Source organism: Tetrao urogallus, assembly GCF_951394365.1.
Source record: "Tetrao urogallus genome assembly, chromosome: 4".
Classification (NCBI taxonomy): Eukaryota; Metazoa; Chordata; class Aves; order Galliformes; family Phasianidae; genus Tetrao; species Tetrao urogallus.
The window spans coordinates 15457359-15479186 of NC_136817.1; the positions used below are offsets into that span (position 1 = coordinate 15457359).

Genomic DNA, 21828 nt, shown 5'->3' on the forward strand with positions numbered 1-21828 from the left:
TGTCCCCAGCTCCCAAGATTTGGTTGGAAGAGTCACAGGTTCTCTGTAATTCCTCCACAGCAAAAATGAAGTTGCAACATGTTTGTCAATCAGTGCTTTCAGCCAATAGCACTCTACCTGAAGCACGAAGGGAGTCTTATTGTAAAGGATGCTGTTTCAAGTCCTGTTCTTAAAATCTTCTAAAATGAAGGTGAAGATGTCTGTGCAATTCGTAGGGGCTTTAAAGCCATAAATCCAGCACTCTTTTGGGGTCAGATATAGAGAAACCTAGAGGCTACGCTATCTACATGAGACTATCCAGTTCCTGGCCACTCGCTTCCTGAGGTGTACCACTTTTGCTCCTTCCTACATCCATTCCCTTCTTACTCCTCTACTTTCATTTTTGATCCAAGCTCTGACAAATAAAACACATTATAGCATGCAACTGTCCAGGGAGAACAAGCCAGAAGCAACCCATAACGCTTTTACTATGGATTCAGAACAGATACAAATTGCCCTCATTGATGCATAGTTTTCTTGCCTCAATGTAAATATAGAAAACATATTCTCCTTTTATCAGAAGTGTCTTTTCCATCATTTAGAAAACTGCTAAATTGAGCACTGTTACAAAGCTTCTATGCAACTGGCAAATTCCAATTCAAGTGCTTGTCAGTCAAATTTTACTGACCCTAATGTGTTTGCATTCTTTGGAGGTCCACACTGAGCACCTTACCCTCACACCTCACAACAGGTAGCTGAAAGAAAGGCAGCCCTACTGAGCAAAGAAATGCTTTCACTCACATCAGGAAGAAGACAGAGCTAAGGTATACTGCTATCAATAAATAAACACCTATTCAAATTAAACATCAACACTACCAAAAACAACTTGTAAAACAATTGGAAAAACCACACGTACTTACAGTACTTACATGGTCTACATCCCATAAGTATATCTGTGAAGAGATAAACAAAACAAAAACCCTGACCTCTCCATGTTCTTGCAGCTCAGCTCCTAGGTGCCTCTCTGCTAACAAAATGGTCACAGGCCTTCTTGCTATCAGTAGGGACCGGCTCCACCTGGGCTCTGGCAGCTGCCAGTCACTTGTTGAGTCCTTCCATCTAGGAGGCAAAGAAGGTGATGGAGGCACCTGCTCAATTTGTTGCATTTCTCAGCTGTCTAGTGATTGGCACCAAATAGGAAGGCTGAGCTGAGTTCATCAGAAGACAGAAGCGGGTTTATGATATTTACCCCCTGACTACTTGCCTTCAATCTTTTATCATCCTTTTCTGCAGTAATTTCCAGGCTTTAACTTCATAAGCTCTGAGCTATGTGTCAGTTTGCAGAAGTACATGACTTGTGAGGAGGATATGTGTTTTCTCTTTACTGCAGATTCCATCATGTAATCCCAAATACAACAGGGCTACGCCATACCTTCCCAGCTACAAGCAAGGTAACTTTGGGCTTTTCCTTTGAGAAACAAAGGCAGAATGCTAAGGGAACTCCAGAAGAGCATGATGAGTTTCCTTCGTCATGTAGAAAATTGCTTCCACAAAGTGTTAGTGAAGTGGGAACACATTTGCAGAGATCCCCAGATGTCTCAGTAGAGCACATTGCATTCAGAGGCAGACAATGTCAGCTGCTCTCTCTTCTCTCTGTAGCAAAGCTTTGAGGATGCATCAATCCCTCAAGAAAGGAGTTTAGCACTAAGTTTGCGCTCAAGGACAAAAAAAAAAAAAAATCCTAGGATTAATGGGTTCTCCCCTGCTTTTATTCTGCTTGCACAATTGCAGTGACCCATTTTACAAAGCTTGAGGGTGAATGGACTCTGCAGACTATTTTGCTACTTGTTAGCATTTCAGCACATAGGCAGCCCTGAGCTTGCCTTTTCCTGACCGTGATTAAGAGGATTCAGACTGCAAGGGTTCGCTGTTTATGCTGCTTCGTAGCAGGCTATGCAGAACATCCTTACAATAAAATAGTAAGGAATAGACATTAAGTAAGAAAAAATGCCTTTTGTACTGTCTTATTAGTTGTTGAAGCCAATTCACTGAAAAAGTAAATGAAACCACAATATAAAACATAGAACTTTCATGAAATTATTTTCCTTCTTAGCCTCAGGAGACTTCATTTTTCTTAGTACAGATAACATTCGTTCTTACAAAAAGCCTTCAAAAGTCCTTGCTAGGAAAGCCCTACTGTAGGCATGACTGTGTCTGGAGACACTGAATTTATCAGTGGACTTGGATCAGGTAAAATTCATCTGCAGTTCAATACCCCACAAATGCAGTACCTCCTTTTGAAACAATCCTCTCTCTAGCTACAAGCAAAGGCTTGTTGAGCTGCAGGTGCCCTGCAGGCTGTAATTTGAACACCTCTGTCCTAGATGATTTATCTGGCTGGCAGGCAGGCTCTTCCCCCCCAGCTCTCCCTATTTGCAGGTTATTTTCATTAGAGGAAGCTTCACTTCTGACGATGCTAATGAAGCTGAGCACAAGCTCTGATTTCCATCAAGTCCTCTGCTCCCTAGAGATTTAGTGAGAAGCTGGCTAAGAAATCATTTCCCTCAACATCTATTATCCTCCTACAATCTCTTCTCTGATGGGCTTCTCTACAGGAAAGCACTTTCCTGCTATTTCCTATCAACTGTAGATAGTAGAACAGAAAAAAACCTCTGCCGTTTCCCTAGTCTTTGTCTTGACTCCATTCACTTCCACCCAGTCTTTCCCAAATTAGTTGCTGTTATTTATGAATTAGAAAGCCCTCTCTCTTCTAAATTTAAACAATGGAATATCTTAATAGTTTCTCCTTGCCCTTTCCTCCTCCCCCCCCCCTCCCAGCAGGCTATTTTGTAGGCTTGTGACAGATGTTCAGCCTTCCTCCTTTCCCGTGCAAGCACAGGTTCTGCCGCGCTCCCAGAGGCTTTACCTTTCCATCTCTTTGTAGGAGAACTGAAGAAAGTCAGGGAGATGGAAAAATAACTGGAAAAAGACAGCAGATCCTTCACAGGGCTGGATGCAGACACCATGGGCCGTGTGAGACACCGTACGTCTCGATCACTTCCTTTATGGCTAAGAGAACAACAGTATCCCATAGGGCTACATCTGTTGCAGCAAAAGTATCTGTTGGCAAAAGCTCATTGCTCTGCAACTACTCCTTGTGTTGATGAACAAAAAAATTACAAATCCAACCTCTGAGCTTTGGTTTCTGATGAATAAAAACAGGCCAAAATGTGGAAACAGATAAGTGTGATGGCAAACCTGACAAGTGCAGGTGTATTGTCATTATCTAACTATGACATAAATAACAAATGTTTTATTGCTTTTTTTCTTTTTTTTTTTTTTCTTTTTTTTTTTTCTTTCCCTGCTGTGTAGGAATCTGTTTTCTGAGAACACCACTTCTGGCTCCACCTATTGCAGGATATTTCCTCTTCTGAAATGAAAATGGGAAGACTAGCTCTGACTCAAAGTACAGATTTTAATTTGAGACTTCCTGAACTTCAGGAGTATTCTGCCTTTGTTTTAATTCAGCCCACAGTAAGGTAGGACAGTTTTGCTTGCTTGTTTTCAAAACCTATAGCTAAGATAAGGTCTTACGTCAGCATTTGCAGAAGTTTGCTGTTAGCTACTTGAAAAAGGGCTTTGATCTCCTGTGCTGACAACCGAATGCCTCCAAGAGGCAATACATTTCACAAAGCATTCTATTTGCCTTTTGTATAATGTAAGACACACAGGCCATTACATAGAAGTACCAGATACAGAGCATTGTTGCCTGCTAAAGAAAAAATAAAATCCTGTTAACAGCTGAAGAAACAATGTCAGAAGATGTAGTCTCAACACATAGCAGCAACATCAAGCCACTGCCAGCACAGACCTAAATGTGCCACACTCCACAGAGTCTGAAGAATTGACTGGAAACATCTAAAGGAAGCAACAACATAAAAGCTAGAACCTCAGTAAAAGAGAAAATGATTTATGACCAGAATTAGTGTGGATTTATCTTTGAGGGCTGGAAGTTGTACACAAAATAAGAGTTCAGCACTCTCCTTCCAACATCAAAAAGAAAAAAAGAAAAGGAAAATAACTGAGAGATTTTACAGATTTTACAAGATAATTCAATGCCATGTAGTCAGGAGCTGCTGTTCCTACCTGGACAACAACCTGCTACTCTGAGATGGCGGCAAGAAATGGCACAAAGGACATCCTCAGTTCCCCTCAGGGTATGCCTGCAAAGCTCAGGCCTCTCCAGGGCTGCAGCATGTGTTTGCTGGCTTCCTTCTCACCCCAAGGGCCCTTTGAAATACCACGTACCAAGATCTTCATCCAGACTGCTGAAGTGTGCACAGAAAGGCCTCACACTCACGTCCTTGATACACTCACACCAGTGGCCTTGCCTCACCTGGTGCTCCCAACATGGCGCCCTGAGCTGCAGCCACAGCCTGCTGTACCTTTAGACCCAGCAACTAAGTGGAGATTGCTTTTAATAGCTGGGTCGAGTGGTCAAACGACATACATCCAGCAGCCTCCTTTGCTACCTATGCCAAAAGGACATAAATGTCCCCTAAAGGAGCTAATGGGATGTAGATGAGTCATCTGCAAGTTTCTGTCTTAGGAAGACACCATCTCTGTTTGGAGAGGCTGATGAGAAGGAAGCAAAGCGGTTCATTAGGAAGAGAGAGGTGATATCCCAAGGAACTGTACTCTAAAACGGACATTAAACAGCAATGCTCTGGATGGAAATGGCTGGCCCCACTTCCCACTTAATGGCACCTAATCCCCAAAACATTTGTGCTTACCTTCTTCTGCATGAGCAGCTGCCACAGCCTAGCTGATCAAATCAGGAACAGGCCTCCTCTACAGCACCCTTTTCTCACCACCTGACAGGTCAATTGCCTGCTTTTTCTTTAACTACACATCTAAGAACCTGTGTAACGCCTTGTAACTCTGGCCTGGCAAGTTAAAAATGTATTATGAACTATCTAGAGCTAAATCCCAAAAAGCTATTTGCTGCTATCTGATGGCAGAAGACAACTGTAGCAGCAGGTTCAAACCCTGTTCAGGCAGCCAAGTGTCAGGTTTAATCTCTCTGAGGTCTTCATGTCCTGGGAAAGTTGAACTACCCCTGCAGAACGAAGGAAGCTGGGGACAAGAAAAAAGCATTGGCCCCAGCTCCTGATGCCTTTGGTGGATGAAAGGAGGAGGCCAGCAGTGGAGGGTGCACAAGGACACACTTCCAGGAGCTGTTGGCTAAAACTTTTGGTGTTAAATCAATCCAGAAAAGAAAAGCTGAAAGATTATGCTTAACTGTCAGCATTCAGGAGTTAAGTGGTACTGCTATGAGAAAGCAGAGGAGCAAAGGCACTGTCTCAAAGATCAGACACCAGTGGAAATTAAAGTCACTGTTATTTCCCCAGAAGGAATTGATCTGTATTCATGCCAGAAACCTGAGAAGAGTGCTAAGCACTACCACAGAAATTGTTTATTAAACCAGCTAGTAGATGAGAGGATAAGAAACCTCAGAGTATTATAGCCAGCAAAATAAACATTAATTATAGTGAGCTTTTGTGTGTTAGCAGTATTTGAAGGTACCAGGTGAGATCTTTACTATTGCTACGTGCAAATGGTAATTGGATACACTACAGCAACATGCCAATAATGACAACAAAAAAAGGTAATGGGGGAGTATTCTCATTTTGCAGGTAGGGCATCAATAAGCTGAATCCCCTGCTGGGTGGGATTTGCCTTACCAGCTCTTGAGACAAATAATGCTGAACTAACGTGGAAGTGCGGGAGTGAGTCCCTAATTTGGGCTCTAAGGAATACTATATCCAGTGGTAATGGTAGGTTGTGGAGGCAACAGAGGTACACATCCTGACAGAGCAACTACAAATTCCTGCTACTGAGTCATGTTTGATGGCATAACTCAGGTAAGTATCTGTCTTATTTTGCAATGACAGCACAGAGAGTGTGTGGTTTTCCCCAGCTGGCCAGCCAGGCAAGAGACAGCAGCGTTATATCTCTTAAAACAATCCAAGCTCAGAAAAGCAAAGGACAGAAGGCAGATGACCTCTGGATGCACTAGACAGTGATTCTCACATGAAAGCACAGCTGAATTGGGAAAATGGCATTCCTAGGAGAGGAGTGTGCTACTTTGCTCTTTTTCACAAACCAAGTTTCCTGTTGATCTGACAACATGCAAATATCTTGGGCAAGGGGTTGGCAAGTCATCTGCACCTGGCTTCTTATCATCTGCACCACAAACAAAGTGAGGCTACTGGCCATTGCTTTTGTAATCTCGGAATGACAGGATGCCAAGAACAGAGTTCACCTCAAGTCCTTTTGCCCCTTAACAGTTAATATTCGGGCTCTGGGTGAAGAACAGTCCACATATCCCTGGCTCAAACACTGAATATGAGAAGACAGATGCAGACCACAGCAATGTTTTCCATGTTCTTTGGAGACTTGGGTTAACCTTTGAAAAATTGTACCCCCAGCCACATGAAATTCTCAGAGAACAAGCATACAGGCCCTTGTAAAGTAAACAGAGATGTTGCATGTCAGCTGTTGCATAACTTGAACAACCCTCATTAGCTTGGTGCATGTGTAATGCACGCTGGGTGAAGCTCTAGGCGTACATGCAAGGCTGTTGAAGAAACAGTACCCTTGAAACTACAGCACAGGACCTTTCCTGCTACCGTGGGGTGTCTGTCCTAACAAAACACTAAAGGATGATGAGGTTACCAATCAACTTCACACCAGTCCTGCTAGGCAAGGCAAAGACAGGATTACACCTAAGCACCCCACTAGGAAGAAGCTGGTGGCCTAATTCCATTTGCACTACGTTTATAAGCTCTGCTTTCTCTTGGATCCTTACACATACTGCTTTTCCACAACAGTTTTGCAGTTCTGTTTTCAGCTTATTTATCCTTAACAACAGATATACAGTAGGGAGCTATTCCTATCTTTGTTCTACAGAGGAACAAAGGAAGTGAGAGATTCAGTAATGTACAGAAGGTCAAGGAGAAAGCGTGAGACAGAGCAAGGAGCTAAGTTTGCCTTTCTAAGCCCGGGATAAGGTTTCTCACCATTCATTTCACTAGGTGGGACTGAAGCCAGCACCAAGCACTCCGGAAATCCCATCGTGACTGCTTCCTTCATTTGAATATTTTAATAGTGTTTACATCTCCAATGAAGATGTACACACTACAGCAAAAAAATAAACCAAAAACAAAACAACCCACCAGCGCCCTTTGAAGCATTTTAATGAAATGCTTCATTAATTCAAAAATTGTTGAGATTGCAAATCGGGAACAGAACATACAGGTCTAGAGGCATGATCACTAATAATTCATGAGCAAAATGTTATGTTTATGCAACATTAAGGATGAGATTTTAATTGCTTATTACTGTAATTGATTTTATTCAGTTGTTATGGCAACTTTCTTCCTTTAGTACATGCACTACACTAGATTGCTAAAGGCATAAGCCATAAAATGAGGCTATGTGACACAACACAGCTGCGATGTGTACTGTAAGACAAACACTGATTATTTACTCTTATGATACAGAGTAGATGAAGAATGTAGCTAAGACTGTCTAGCAACTTCTATTCTAATATTATCATCACATGCTGATAAATTCGAGTTCCATCCATCAGTCCCAGCCAACATCTTATGTTCTTACCTGCAGCACTAACTATTCTTAGTTTTCACTACTTGGTGTACTACTTGAGCAATAACAATTCTGCCATTTTATTAAGCTAGTTAGTAACAGCAGCTTTGTCAGTACACGTTAGGCATTTAGTTGTATTTTGATGCTTATCCAGAATAGCTTTTATAAATCAGGAGTTCAGAGCAAAAGCTGGAAACTCGACAGTTGAGACTAAAAGTAATATCATGCCTTTTGCCATCTAGGAGAAAGCATTCAGTGCAGTTGAACAACACCAACTGGCACAGGCTTTGCTCAGCTCCCGCTGTCACCCAGCGATGGTGAAATTGCTAAACATGCCCCTGCTCTCATGCATTGCAAAATAGAGCTTGCTCTGTGGACCACAAATTGCTGGCTCCTGCAGTACTGGAACTTAAAATCCTTTCAGTATCTTAAACTCTTCAAATCTTTGTGACTTGTCAGTCTCAGGTGCGTCAAACTTCAGGGGAACTGAATACAGCAAGTCAGCCGCAAGTCAGACATTGCTTGAAAATGGAAACAGAAATGTTTTCTTTCTTGAAGGCCCTGTGTAATGTGCACTGAATGGAGAACTGCAGAGGCTGGCTTCTGCTCTTGCCCCTAGCATATTTCATATTTCATTGAACTTCAAAGGCTAACATGTGTCACAGAAATCTAACAGCCATTCATCTAACAGTCCTGCCCCTGTTCAGGACCTGAACATACTGATTGATGCTGCAAATTTTTACTCTTCCAGGTAGCTTGCTGTTCAATTGTGTGGTAAAGAATTTGAGTTTCCTGTTCAAAAGCCCATTATTAATTATTGTGTGACAATTCACTAGAATAGAAGCCGTTCCGCTGCTAATCCCTTGTAGCCCACTTAAAGCCACAGGAGAGCAGGTTTGAAAGGTGAGAAGTGTAATACCATGAGATCCCATCACAAACCAGGGCTGGTCCACAGTGATGAGAACTGCCAGCTCTACACTTGATGTAGGTTAGGCAGTAACTATTTCACAAAGGCTCAAAGCTTTGTGAACAGAGGAATGTCCTGGAGCTCATACAGAAACTGCACAGCCAGAAGCAGTCCCATAGCGATGCTTTTCACACAACTATTTCCCTTCAGCCTTCTGCTCCCACCCAGACCTGCCCCAGTGATAATGCAGTTAGGAAAACGAGAGTGCATTTAAGCCCTTGAGATGGCAAGCGCTCAAAGCTTCACCCAATGCAAGAAAGCCTAAAACAGCATTTGAAAAGTATACATGGCTCTGCTGTTAAAAATAGAGTAACCACCCATTCTTTGAACAAAGCCAGGCAAGCCTCCTTTGAGGGATACACCTCTATCTGACCCAGCAAAATCAAAGCGATGCCCAAATTATCAAGCCACAGAAGTAAGCCTAGCAACATTCTCAAGCAAATCTCTTCTCATGCTGGGGACCAACTCAAAAGCAGTTGTACAGCACACCCCAAGCTGTATTCAACAAACCAATCTCATTAGCTGTTGTTAACCCAAAGCCTGTGGCCTCCCACACTCACAACAGCTCACCTACGTGCTGTGTGAATAATCTGCCAGCGCCCAAGCAAGGCGCTTGCTGTACTGAAGCAACCTGAGTGGGATCTCTGAAGTAGGAGCTGAAAATCTTGGCTGCAGCAGCTTTCATGTTCAAAGTTGTCACAGCTGACAGCAAGGAAGCTTCAAGTGATAGAATGAACATTGCCAAGATCCATTACGTAATTGGCTTTTAGTCATACATGTGAGCTAAAGAACATAGAAGGAAATTTCATAGAGCTCTTTCAGACATCAGGTGTCCATTCCTCTTCTAGCATATGTGGGAAGTGAGAAGCCTCAGTGTGCTCCTGTATTTTAAGTAACTACGAAGGCCATGAAGAACCTGAGAACTGCCATTGCTGCTCTCAGTGGATTATGTTAACAATAGCACAAGCCCCATGCTTCCCACACACATTGCCAATAAGCATCCTGATCTCCTCCAGACCCAACCCCAGAATCTGAAAACTGAACACTCCAGGGTCCTGTGTCTCCCGCCACAACATTTAGAGCTGGAGAACAAGCTGCCCCAGCTCAAGGAACCCCTTTGTTTTCTTCATCTCTTGCACAAGAAAGAAAAGGACAAAGAAAAGGGAAGACCTGGATCAAGCTCCAAGGCACACCCTATGGTGATGTTTTGAGCAATCTCAGCCATCTAGATCTTGGGTCACCCTTTCAGTTCTTCCAGCAAGAGCCACTTAGGGCCTCTTATCCATTATTTTGCAGAATACACCGGAACTACTTCCTAAGACAGGCAGAATGAGAGCAAAATTGTTTAAGCTGTTCCCCCCCCCCCCAAGTGAAAGACAAGTACTTTTAACTGTAGAAATGCAGACATCAAGACACCAAGCTTCATCCAGAATACTGGAATAGCTGCAAGCATAAACCCAGCGAAACCCAGAACACTCATCCTGTAATGAGCCCTAACTTCACCTCTAATGGGAGATCCCCTTTGCCAGGTGCAGAAGTGGACCATTTGCAGAACTTATCCCAGCACCACAGCAGAGCTGAGTGGATAAGCAGAGACACCTCACAGCAGCCTTCAAAACAGACAGCAGCAAAGCTGAGAAAAGGTTCACATCCAGTAGGGAGCTGCACACAAAAGACTCCTCTTTCTTTGCAAAGAACTTGCCAAAACTTTTGGAGGATCCAAGCAGCAGCTTGGATGCCACATAAGTTAAACAGCAAAGAAGAAAGGAAGCAAAATACACTACCAGTACAATCAACTATAAGTCATGGCAATTAACAAATACAACAATTTATTTTTGTTCTGAAGTGAAACAAGACCCAGTAGGTTTATCACACACAGTCAAGGTACTCTATTTCAGAACGGAGCTCCCAGGTGCAGAAGTAAGAAGTTTGAGTGAACAGTATTTGTATCATACAGAGTACACAATAAATTAATATCTACATGCAACATACCTACAAAAAGTTACATACAAGGTAAAAAAATACAGTATTTTCTGCTCATTTTTTGTTTTAAATTTTTTTTCCTGTACATTTTTTAAATTTACATTTTTATTTACATTTTTTTGTAAACTTTTTGTATTTTTATAAAACTGAAATCATGTAACAGTTACAGACTTACGGCACCGCTCATACCCTAAAACAATTCTTACATCTACAAAACAGCCTTTAGATTGCTCCTTCATTTCTACTTTGGCACCACCACACTTCACACCATTATTCTGAGTTAACTCATCCGCTTACTACCTAGCCATATTCTCAGTACAGAGAAATTCAATCACACTTCAGTTTGTGTGCTTCCATAAGTTCAAAAAAGCCCATTACATTAACTACTTCATCAACATCACATTTACTGGATATTACTGCATAATATCAACTTTTCCTGCACTAACTGCTTCACGTAAGCATGCAAACAAGTCTGATTATGACTCAATCAATAACATGAATATACTGAAATAAACTACAAGGTTTACTAAATATTAAAAGGAACGTAGACATATCAAGAATAACCGTGTCAATAAATCTAAGCTGATAGTATGGGCTGACTTTTTAACACTAAATATAAACACACGGTGAGTTTCAGCATAAGCTAATTTGTATTAAAGAAAATATGAAAAGCCCTGTCACATACTACCATTTTCAGTAAAAGTTTGTATTGACTAGAATCCTCCACTCCTACCCTGCACACTCAGTTCAAAACAGGGATTCCTAAATTTTATGAAAAAAAAGCCTTAAATAAGAAACATTTGAAATACACAAGAACCTGCTGAAAAGGAGCACAGCACATGAAGTGTTAAAGCAGTTTCAGTATTCAAAAAGCCCATTTCACTGTGAATCAGCACTTCAGCATAGTACTGTATATGCAATAATTCCACTCAGCCAATGTGATTTAATCACAAAACACTGAGGAGTGGAGGGACCCTCACAGGAGGGCTCTGCACTAATCTCCTGCCCACAGGAGCACCAATACCGATTTTTGATCTTGCTGCTCAAGGTTTTGTCACATCAGACCCTGAAAACCTCCCAAGACAAAGACTACACAGCTCTTCTTAGTGCATCCCATGCTTGACTGCACCCATGGAACAAGTTTTCCATTGCTTTAACTGAAAGCCTCCTATTACAATTTATACATGGCATTGCTCATACTTGCTCCATGCATCTCAGTCAAAAACTGCAATGATCTTCTCAGCAACCCTCTCTTACATACTAGAAGACTGCTGCTCAATCCTACCACACACCCTCTTGGGGCTGCATGAAGCCCACACTTCCCTCAACTTCTCCTCACAGATCCTGTTCCCCAAATTCCTTGTGCATCCTGGCAGCTCCATGGCAGATGGAAACAGGTGACCAATATCTTGGACCAAAAACTGGACAGGGAAGAAAAAACCCTACTTCCCTCAATCTTGATCACCTGTTTAAGCAGCCCAGCAAGCCATCAGCTTCCACTGCTGCCATGATTCTCTGCTGCTTATGTTAGCTGCTAAGCATCAAGGAACACCAGGTACAGGACTGCATTTATCCTCAAAGACAACAAAACTAGACATCAACTTTTTTTTTTTTTTTGCTGAAATGAGACCTGAATTAGAACATAAACCACAAGGCAGGCATTCAAAGCATTGTAGTATCACAGCAACTCTTGCCTTAATACAGTTTACAGAATACCACAATCCCATTTATTATTGCCAAAAGATTAGGGTGCATTAAAAATCTTAACCCACTACAATCAAGACTTAATGCAAAGACTGAGAATTAAGAGTTTGCCACTTTGTTTTAGGCTTGAGTTCAAAGAAGAAGGTGCCTTCCAGATCACTAGGAGGAGAACTGCTAAGGCTTTCTTCTCCACTGCTCATATCTTCACAGGAGTCTTCACTAAAAGGAACAGTAGGAAAGATTAGCATTTCCAGATAATGTGAACACCCCACAAGTGAAAAGCCTGGAAAGTATAACCAACCTTTCGCTTTCATTGAAACAGCCACCCTCTGGTATTGTTGGCAACTCAGGAACACTGTAGTAACTGTTCTGTAGATTCTGGGCTGTGCGCCTTGAAACAATCCAAACTAGCTTTTTATGATCAGGCTTGCAACATTCAGGAGAAGAATAGTCTGCCAGGCATTTTGAGACCAGTTCCCTCCAGTAAAGCAGGTCACAATCACTTATCTGAAAAGTGAAGAAACAACCTATTTATATCAAAATACAGCCACTCCACCTTAAGGAAATGACTTCACGAAAGAGATACCCAAATTTCAAAGCTTTGCTGCTTTTAAAGGTGAACTCCTATACACCTCCTAGGAACGCCTCTGAATTAACAGTTGGGCTGTCAGTGGTTATCAACATTTAAATCATCCCCAAATGAAACATAACTGCTGTTTAACAGAGACCAAAAACATTTTGAGACATCATACAGCAAAACTAACAGAAGACCATGTAAGAGGGTCCTACCTAGAGATGTTTTACTGCCATGTAATAACATCATCTTTATAAAACACTTTAAGGAACTACTTCTATCCCCCAAGGCACTGGGTTAGTTCAATTTGATTACAACTGTTTTAGACTATGGCCGGTTACAACATGCAGCTAGAAGCAGCAAATTCTGTTATTGGGGCAAAAAGAACCAGCCCAGCAGACATTCTGGTCATACAAATGGAATGGAAGCCTCTCTAGAACATGTTAAATCAGCTGCCTGTTAGAACATGTGTAAAACGAGAAGAATTGCTAATCTAATACATAACACATTTAACCTAGTTTTCAAACTGTAATCCTTTTACATGTCAGGTAGTTGCCAATGACTACTTGACCTCATTCACTATGAAGCAGCAGTTACTTGTATTTGGCATTCTACCAATGAAACGGTATTAGAAGAGTTTCAGACTTGCTTAAAAGCCTGTTTCATTGCTTGCTTTAGCTGATGCCAAACACTACCTGTTGAAGACTGTACACTGACAGACATGCCTCAAATGTAACACCAAATATTACCCATACCAGTCCCAACAACTGCAAAATTAACCTCAAAACGTTTACCTTTGAGTGCTTTTGAACACGCAGAAGTATCTCAAACAGCTCAACAGATTTCAAAGATTGAACTTCAAGAGTGAGAAGGCACAAGGCCAAGACAGAAGGCTATAACAACAACAAAAAAATGCTGCTCAGCATACTTTGATTGAAGCCTAAATGGAAGCCAAAGAAAAGCTACTTCTACTTACTTTTGCTTTAGAAAAGACAAAACGACAGTTGCAAGCTTTTAGCTGTGCTTCCAATTTGTCAAGATTCAATACTTCTTTCCTATAAAACACACAAGAGAAGGAGCATTCATATCAGCAAGCATTAACATGTCAGGAAATCACAGACAAGGAGCAGCCTCCTCTTCAGTCAACATCATTTTAAGACGCAGCTGAAGAGGAAAAAGGCCTTTGCAAACTGAACATCAACATGCAATTCAACTCACCTTTCTGAGGTATGACAGAGTACAATAGTATGGTACAAGTGCAAGAAGGTTAAGGCAGTAGTAGCTTTAAATTCAAAGTGCAACTTTTCTGAAATTATCTTTTCCATCCGTTTCAGGTCGGACACAGTGCATTTACATTGGCTGATTCGGATAATCTCATGAGCAGATGGAATATTGCATTCTTCTTCAACCACTCGGGCGGCCAGTTGAAAACAACAAACTCCAATGCAAGATAAATGCTTTGGTTTCACCTAAAAATAAGAGGAAACACTGAGTACCTCCCACCTGCTGTGCTATGCTTATCAAACAGGGAAATAAACAGCTCACCCAGCCTAGGTGAGCAATTTTGAAATATTTGCATTTCAACAGAGATTTAGTTCCTCATCTACACTTGATGGGGTGTTTGAGTCAACTGCGGTCATTACAAGTGTTTCACCACTTCAGTTTCAACAAAACACAGCTGGCACAGCCAATAAAGCAGTATCAATCTGTTACAGGAGAACTGAAGGTAGGTACAACAGCCAAGCACCCTCTACTGAAGTTGTTCTTCCTCATTACACTACAAAGAAATTACAGTGAGAACTGTAGTACCTCACTTCTCCAACCGGCAGTGCTCACCTACCCTCTGCTAAAGCCTACACAAATCCGGTCTGAGCTTGTTCTAGGCAGTCCTAGCCCCCTGCAGCTCACTCCTACCCCTGCTATTCTCTGCCATATAAGAGGATAATGTCTCGCACAACCTGGAAGACTGTCAGACCAGAGAACTCCAAGCATTAATTTTACCAGCTTGGTAATTGGCAACTGATTTCTGTTGGAATTGTCTGCCACAAAGCAGCACAAACAAGAACAACAACCAGAATATGATCTTTTGGCATTAGATCCAGCTCTAAGCTTAAGCTTTGGCACAGTACCTACAAGATTTCAAACCCAAATTGCTTATTTTGTTCTTCATTATCTCCTGCTCTCTAGGTCTTCTATATCTACTTATCTTTAAAGATGAGGTGAAGCCACAACAAAGAAATTAATATATCACCACATTTCATGCAACAACTACTGACTTCAAACCTTACACAGAAGCGCTTGGTATAACACAATTAAACAAGCACAGTTCTCTCCTAACTCACAACTTTTCCCCCTTTGGCTAATAAGGGAAGTTCAGACAGAACCTCTGTGTTTCCAGAAACACTGCAGCAGGTCCTCTTCCCCCCCAAATACCTTCATAAGAGCCAGGAATCTGTCCAGGATGTTAACAGCCAAAACAAACGTTTCAGTTGCAAAACCGAAGAAGTTGGTCAGACTCCAGAGATCTTCCACCTTAGCATTCCTTTGTCTCGGGCACAGAGTGTTTTCATTCTACAGCAAAAAAAGTCAAAACGTAATAGCAGTGACAGCGAGGACTACAAAGCATCCCAGTTAGGTCAAAGCTAAGTTTTTCTTAAAGCCTGCCTGGAAATGCTTCCTATTACTTTCTGTTTTCTTTATTCTGTTAGCAATAAAACCCCACTTAACGCACCCGAGGCTCGGAACAGCCTCGAGGCGCGCGGACACTGCCATGCCCATTGGCACCGATGCAACACGCAGCACATCCACACCGCTGGGCACACACTCCTTCCCAGATGACAGTTCTCACGGCCGTGCCCACACCGACTTAGGAAAGATGCGACCAAACCCAGCTTATACCCCCTCCCCGCCAGTCGAGGAGCGAGATGCTCTGCCTCCAAACCCAGCCCGCGGGCCCAGCACACCGCCGCCCCCCGGCCCCTCACCTCGGCCGCGCACTCGATGAGGCTGAGCCCCCTCTCGCGGGGCTGGAAGCGGCCCTCCAGCTCCAAATGGAGGTTCAGCTGCCGGAACAGCCGCAGCGCCTCGCTGCCCATCTCCGAGCCGGCCGGGCGGCGAGGGCCTCGGGAGACGCGGACAAAGGGAACCGGGCGCCCGCCCCTCGCCGAGGGGCGATCCCACAGCGCCGGGGAGGCGAACCGCGGGCCCCGGGGGCTCCTCGGCGGCAGGGAGAGGGAGCCCGGTTCCCGTCACCGCACGGACGCGGGTGGGCTCCGCCGCGGGCACCGCATCCAGGCAGGGCGGCCCGCGCCTCCGCCGGCGGCCGGCCCCGCTCGCCGCCCCGCAGCGAGTCACGGCACTGCCCGCGGCACCGACACCATCCCCGGCCCCGCGGAGCTGCCGCCGCCGCCGCCCCGGCCCCGCATCAAAATGGAGGCGGCGCGGCCCCGCCCCCGTGTTTTTGTTCTGCCGGCCTGCAGATGGCTACGCGCGGAGCGCTCCCGGCGAGGCCCGGTCAGCGAAGCGCCGCGCGGAGGTAAAATAGTCCGCGCGCGCAGCCGCGCACCCTAGCGGAACTCCGAAAGGCTTCGGAGACCAGAATCCGCCGTGATCACCCAGCGGCTCGTTCTGTCACCGGAGCCCGGACAGAACAGCGCTCCTTCGGAAGGAGCGCCGGGTCCTAGCGGAGGGATACACCGCAGGGTCGCACCACTCCTTTAAAGGGCCCCGGGACCTTTGTGCCGTCTTCTCCGGTTTTAAAAAGTCCGCCCAAACGTTACCCCATCCTGATTGGCCCGCGCTCCCCTGCAGCTGATTGGCTGGCGGCTCTGCTTCCTCCTCCCCTTCCTAATCCATGGCGTTCTGTTGTTTACCGTCGGCGATTGGTCGCCGAGCGAGGGTGGGTCTCTCCTGATTGGTCGGCAGAGCGCTACCTCTGCCCCGCCTACAGCTGCCGGCCTTAGCAACCGTCACGGGGCCGGGCGTGTGCTATGGCTGGCGGCCCTGCAGGGCACGGCGGGCAGCTTGTGGTTGGCGGCTGTGCTGGTGCCTGTCTGCCCCTTAGCTGACGGCTGAGTAGCTCCAGTACCTTTGGCTGTCTCCTAAAACACACGGACTTTCGTAATTGGAGGGGGGAGAGGTCATGCAAAAAATAACAAATAATAATAAAACCACCCCGAAAATCCTTAATTGAAACAATGTACTCACCAACATCGTGTTAGGGATGAATCATAGAATCGTAGAATGGCCTGGGTTGAAAAGGACCGCAATGATCATCTAGTTCCAACCCCTGCTATGTGCAGGGTCGCCAACCACCAAACCAGGCAGCCCAGAGCCACACCCACCTGGCTTTGAATGCCTCCAGGGATGGGGCATCCACAACATCCTTGGGCAACCTGTTCAGTGCGTCATATGTAGAACATATTTTATTTATTCTCTAGCATGTCGTGCTTTACAGAATAGCAGTTCCTTCCTGACATTGTTGGGAACTTACAAAGCAGTGAATGAAGAATTACGCGTTCCTTAGCTGCAGGTGCGGTGACATTCGTCTAGCTAGGAGCAGTAGTGCTGTCCTTTCAGGAGGAATTCTTGGTTTGTGCTGCCCAGGAAGACTGGTGCAACAGCAACAACAGCAGCAACAAAAGAATTAAAACTCGAGGGAAAACCATACAAAATCTTTAGAGTTCCTAATGTAAGCAAAAACTTCTGGCAAAGCTTTAACTTAAAAGCTGGACATTTTGCAAGAAAAATTTTAAACTAAAAGCAAGAATTCTTCCTTATTTGTTGTGATGTAAGCCTATTAAATCCATCAAATGGCATTAGTTGTACCTTAAGATGGTAATATTTTACCTAGCTCTGATAAACTGTCTCCCACTCTGACTTGACAAAGCGTGCCCAGCAATTCATCAAGAATAGCTGTGTTTGGACTCACCAGCTGTATCAGAGATGTCATCTGGGCCTCCTGGTATGAAGGTTTTCAAAATGAAATGAGATTACAAACCTTCACAATTAAGGGACATGTGGTAACTGGCACTCCAGACAACACATGGAACTTCCTTACTCAGAGCCCAAGTCATCCAGGTAAGAAGAAAGGGGTCATTTGGAACGATGGTTTTGTCTGAACCACTTAAACAAAGAGCAGCCGGTAATTAACCTAAGTGCCCTACTGCAATCCGTTATACTGGTAAGGAGGGCAGTGACGCAAGGAAAGCAGCAGAACTGCTAAATCCAGTCGGCAAAAAATGCTGGAGTTGTGACTGTCTCTCTGAGACCAAACTGCTGCACTATGATGAATAGGAACTTAGCCTAATTCCAGGGGAAAAACATGTCCAGTTTAGCCAACATGCATTTTTCTGCAATGACGCAGGAGGCAACTGCTCATGCATGACTTAGTATATTCACCAAGCATAATTCAAGCTCATTTGAGAATATGAGAAAGGCATGGAACACCAAGAGAGCCTGCGTCAAATGAAATTAGCCCTAGCATCCTTCCCTGCCTTGAGAACTGCTTGTTCTTTCTTTTTTAGTTCCTTAAGAGGCATCTTAGGGGAAAACAAAACAAAACAAAACAAAAAACCCCTCTGTTTTAATTACATGGAAATATTTGACAGTTGTGTGGTTGCTTTTTTAGCAGAGTGGAGAGAAGTAGGTCCTGTCAGGAAATAAAACACCCTTTAACGAAATAAAATACCCTCAGTGTGTACATTCTTATACATATATTAGAAAATGTATCTAAAGGCTTTGTCTATGTGTCTCAGAAATATTCTGCAGATTCTGTTGCTTTGAGAAGCAGTGAAACCAGATCCTGGTGATAAAAGCTTTCAAACCTGAAGCCTTTGTATGGGTTCCACTCACCAGGCCCTTTAAAAAGGAACTGCTCCAGAGATAAAATGTCTCACAAATCTTCTAGAATTTAAAATTTCTTCATCTGACAGCCCCTACAGGACAATGCCACTTGATTCTCTAGTAGGAGCAAATGTCCCCATGGTACAGCTCCTGCCCTCAGTACAGAAGGATGCAATTTCACTTTTCACCTTGTGCTAATGGCAGTTGGTCAAGCTCAGAATTCACAAATAAATGAATTTATTCAAATTTATTACATGCTTTCTCAATGAAAGAGTGCAAGCTTGCCAATCAAGACAATATGATGCTGGTGCTAAGGAAAAAAATTGTCTGGCAATATGAGCGCATACAGAGACAAGTAAAGACAGTGCATAGATGTCTCAGTGACCCTATTCCAAGTTCAAAATAGCTGTTGAAAGTAGGAAGGGAGGGTGCAGAAAAAAAGAGACCCGACTTATTTGCTCAGGAGAAGGGAGCTATACTTAGCAGAAAATATTTTGAGCAGACAAGATTCAAATACAAACCAATGGAGACAGGATAAATTTAGAACAGACTAAATGCTTTTAGCAATGGTGATTTTGTTTTGCTGCAGCACATGTGGCAGAACATCTGACAGTGCTAATGGCTGGATGAGAGGAACTTTCATAACAAAAGGAAGCTTACCAGAAAGGGAAATGCAAGTTGGTCTACCCAAGAGCACTTATAACAGCATAGCTCTGTCGTTTAGGTGCAATTGCTTTGTTTAACAAAGACTAAGCTCACATGTTTTTGGATGGGCAGCCTGACGCGCTTTTCAGACCCATCCCCACAGTGATCCTGGAATCATGGAAGCTCGGTTTCTTTATGTGGACATTTATCTAAACTGCAAGGCCTGGCACACGCAGCTGACTGCAGGGCACCCTCAGCAAATGAGCTTGCGTTTATGGGACAGGCCAGATGCAAAGAACCCTGCCTGTATCCAGAGCTGGTCATATACAGAACTCCAGTATGTATGTAGAGAAAGCCTTTATCATTTGTGTATATTTTAGACAGTCCTCTGCACTTAACATTATGAATGCATTCAAGGTATGAAGCTACTATGTACTGATACCACATACTTTGTTTCCTGAAAAAGGGCAACTAACACAATGTACAAGTGCTCCTCTACCAGCACAGCTGTGTTGAAATTCTAGGACAAGAAGAGGGGAATTGGCATACCTTAAATCACAAATCTTCCTAGTATAAACTAGGCCTAAATAATACATAGTACTACAGCTCACAATCAAGGGAACTGCCTCAGACCTTTGGAGATGGTGAAATGACGACTTGCAGTGCTGAAGACGACTACTTTGCACTTCTGTTTTCACTGCCTTCATTAACATTTGGCTTCAGAGTAGCTCTGTTTTTGACCTACTAATGCTGCTTTAAGGTTCTCTTCCTTGCCTATATGATCTGCTTTCATTGGAGATAAACTGTCTCGAGAGGGTTTTGTGAGTCCCCTCTGACAACAGAAACTTCACTTCTGACTTCCAAGAGGTTACTAGAAGAGAGGCATCAAAAAGTCTGCGAGGAAAGACATCATTTTTAGAAAAAGTTTGTGTTCCCTATACAATGGCTGGTATAACTCTTGCAAGACACAAGTAAAAACTGAATTGCTTGTAGCAAGTGCCTAGTGCTAAAATCTTGTTTCAGGAAGAAAATTCAAGTCTTCAGTTGATAATTTGCATTGATAGGAAAGGATTTTGTTCCAGGAATAACTCAGTGGAAAGGCCCGTATCAGTTATCTCATGGCTCTGAGCACAGCAGTATATGTTATGCTGGTATGGTATGACAGAAATCCGTCATCCTTCATACTGCAGCACTAGAAAATGGCCAGACAAGGGGAAAGCGGCTCAGTGAACCTAATTCTTTCCTATGTTTTTATGAAGATACCTCTATGTGGAGTTGTAAATTTTATGCTGGTATTAAGGGGACAACTGCCAACCTTACAAGCACAGCTGCCAGTGCAGCTTACTTCTGTAGTGTTATCTAAACTCATTTCCAGGGCATTGAAAATGGCTCTGGCAAAGAAGAGGAAGGTGGAACCTCACGCACACATCAGGGCAAACCCTCAGGTAAAGATGAGAAGGGTAAGGCACATGTCAATGACTTCACCTGTGACTGCGTAGAGAGTATTTGCAGTTCTGCTGCTCATAGTTGCTCATTGCTGCCCCACCTTGTTCAAATTTCCCTCCTTGTAACAAGGAAAATGGAAGGAACCCAGGAAGACTCCCAGTCTGTGACACATTTGATTGCTTACCCAGTTAGTAAAATTATTATTCATGATCTCTGTGTTGAGTGAGTTTAGGTGCACTTTGTATTAGCCCCACTGCAGCTCCTTTGTGAGCCAGCTCACTCTCACTGATTTCTGTTACAGCTACTGGCAGAAATCTATATTCCATCTGAAAATCAATTAAAATATTGCTTCATGTTTTTTTTTGTTTGTTTTTAATAATAATATCAAATGCATACATCAATTTCCTGCAGGCAAACAGCACAGGGAGTACTTGTAACGACAGATGAAGATGCAGACCTGGTTCTGCTCCTGCTGACATTGCTGTGCAGCAAGGGTAATCTTTTAGGAGCCAATAATTACACCAAATGTCTAAGCAACGTGCTTCAGTGCTTTTATGGCAATAATTTGCCTTCAGTGCAAGTTAAATTGTCTGAAAGGAAGTATGTTTCAATAACCTTGTGCTTATCTAAGCATGACCACGTAACTAGCAGTTTGCTTAAATGTCTCTTAATAACAGTTTGTAACTGGAAGGTATGTTTTATTCACTATATATCCGTGTCACTTATTTCAAGTGTGTTCTTTTATTTAATTGACAAGATAATTCTAGGCAACGTTGTACTTAAGGCTTCTTAAGGCTTTTAAAAGTGTGGTGTTTTTTTCTTTTTCTTTTTCTTTTTTTTTTTTAGAAAGGTGGTTGTGCATAATTTCCAAAGGCAGTTTCAAAATCACATGGATTCTGCTTAAATGGAATTTAAATCAGTCATTAAAAGTTAAGCCAAGAAAAAAGAGCAGTCACCTTTCTGACTGCACCACCAGTGAGCTGTTGAGTTAAATGGCTTTATAGTAGGCACACTGCTA

The 21828-nt window shown here is 43.3% G+C and overlaps 1 protein-coding gene across 1 annotated transcript; it reads right to left on the reverse strand.

The window, feature by feature from the left end:
- Window positions 1–12381: 12381 nt before the first annotated feature.
- On the reverse strand, window positions 12382–15970 carry CCNG2 (cyclin G2; the record flags this gene model as incomplete). Its single annotated transcript, XM_079534427.1, has 7 exons — window positions 12382–12520; window positions 12603–12808; window positions 13670–13768; window positions 13852–13930; window positions 14094–14344; window positions 15309–15446; window positions 15860–15970. The coding sequence occupies 7 exons, from the start codon at window positions 15968–15970 to the stop codon at window positions 12382–12384; spliced, it is 1023 nt and encodes a 340-aa protein (XP_079390553.1).
- Between the last annotated feature and the right edge of the window lie 5858 nt (window positions 15971–21828).